The 1,288-nt window shown below is 37.9% G+C and overlaps 1 protein-coding gene across 1 annotated transcript in view; it reads left to right on the top strand.

The window, feature by feature from the left end:
• LOC106882470 (prolyl 4-hydroxylase subunit alpha-1) overlaps positions 1-1,288 on the top strand; it is a 100,240-nt gene that overhangs the window by 57,682 nt on the left and 41,270 nt on the right. Inside the window, exon 4 of the mRNA XM_052976157.1 lies at positions 332-345. Coding sequence (XP_052832117.1) covers positions 332-345 — 14 coding nt within the window. The remainder of the gene's footprint in view (positions 1-331; positions 346-1,288) is intronic.

Raw genomic sequence — 1,288 nt, 5'->3', positions numbered from 1 at the left:
TATATATATATATATATATATATATATATATATATATATATCTGATCTAAACATTCTTTCTTATACACACAAACAGACCTATGTGTATACATATAGCATAATAATAATAATAATAATAATAATAATCATGTTCATATGTCATTATTGATGATGATCAGGATGTCATATGGGGAAAGAAGATGGGTCATGGTACATCTAAAAGTGGCCAATCAGGCCAATGTGCACCTGGAAGGTTCCACAAATCTGGCAATGGCGATTTGCTGGGAATGATGGCAAAGCCTTGTATAGCTCATATTTTCTTTGTACTCCTGCAATTCTGTTCTGTTCATAGGAAGTAGCACCTCTGTTGGTGTAGCTATGCCAGGCAGAGTGGTCCTGTGCTTGCATTTCCCAGGTCTCAGAGTTGAGAGACACTGGATGTCTCCCTCAACTAATGCAGGACTGAGATGGATGGCATGTGCAGGTTAAAAATGTCTGAACAAACTTAACCAGATCATGATGATGATGATTGTGGTTGATGTAATTAACTAACTCCTTTCCCTCTTATCACAGTTTCTTTCTCCATCTATACCCTGCTTAGTTGGGGGTTCTTATCTTGTGAGTGCTTGGCAACTTCACTGGTGCTGGTGCCACATACACTGTGTTAAGTGGTTGGGATTTAGATGGGAATACAGCTGTAGAAACCATGCCTAAGCAATCATAAAACCTGGTGGAGCCCTCTGGTTCGTTTGTTCTTATCAAACGCCTGATCCATGCCAGCATGGAAAAAGGGGACATTAAATTATTATTATTATTATTATTATTATTATTAAAGCATCAAGCTGGCAGAATCATTAGCACACTGGGCAAAATACTTAACGGTATTTTGCCCGTCGCTACGTCCTAAGTTCAAATTCTACCAAGGTCGATTTTGCCTTTCATCCTTTCAGAGTCAATAAATTAAATACCAGTGAAACACTGAGGTTGATGTAATCGATACACTCCTCCCCCAAAATGGCTGCCCTTGTGCCAAAATTTGAAACCATTATTATTATTATTATTATTAATATTAAGGTGTCAAGCTGACAGAATCATTAGCACACAGGGTAAAATGTTTAGTGGTGTTTTGCCCGTTGCTATGTTCTGAGTTCAAGTTCTGCTGAAGTCAGCTTTGCCTTTCATTGTTTTGGGGTCAATGAAATAAGTACCAGTTACGCACTGGGGTTGATGTGGTTGACTTATCCCCTCTTCACAAATTGCAGGACTTGTGCCTGTAGTAGAAAGGATTATTATTATTATTATTATTATT

Source organism: Octopus bimaculoides, chromosome 23 (assembly GCF_001194135.2).
Source record: "Octopus bimaculoides isolate UCB-OBI-ISO-001 chromosome 23, ASM119413v2, whole genome shotgun sequence".
NCBI classification, from domain to species: domain Eukaryota; kingdom Metazoa; phylum Mollusca; class Cephalopoda; order Octopoda; family Octopodidae; genus Octopus; species Octopus bimaculoides.
Note: the sequence above shows the minus strand (reverse complement) of the source record. Positions and strands in the feature narration are given on the sequence as shown.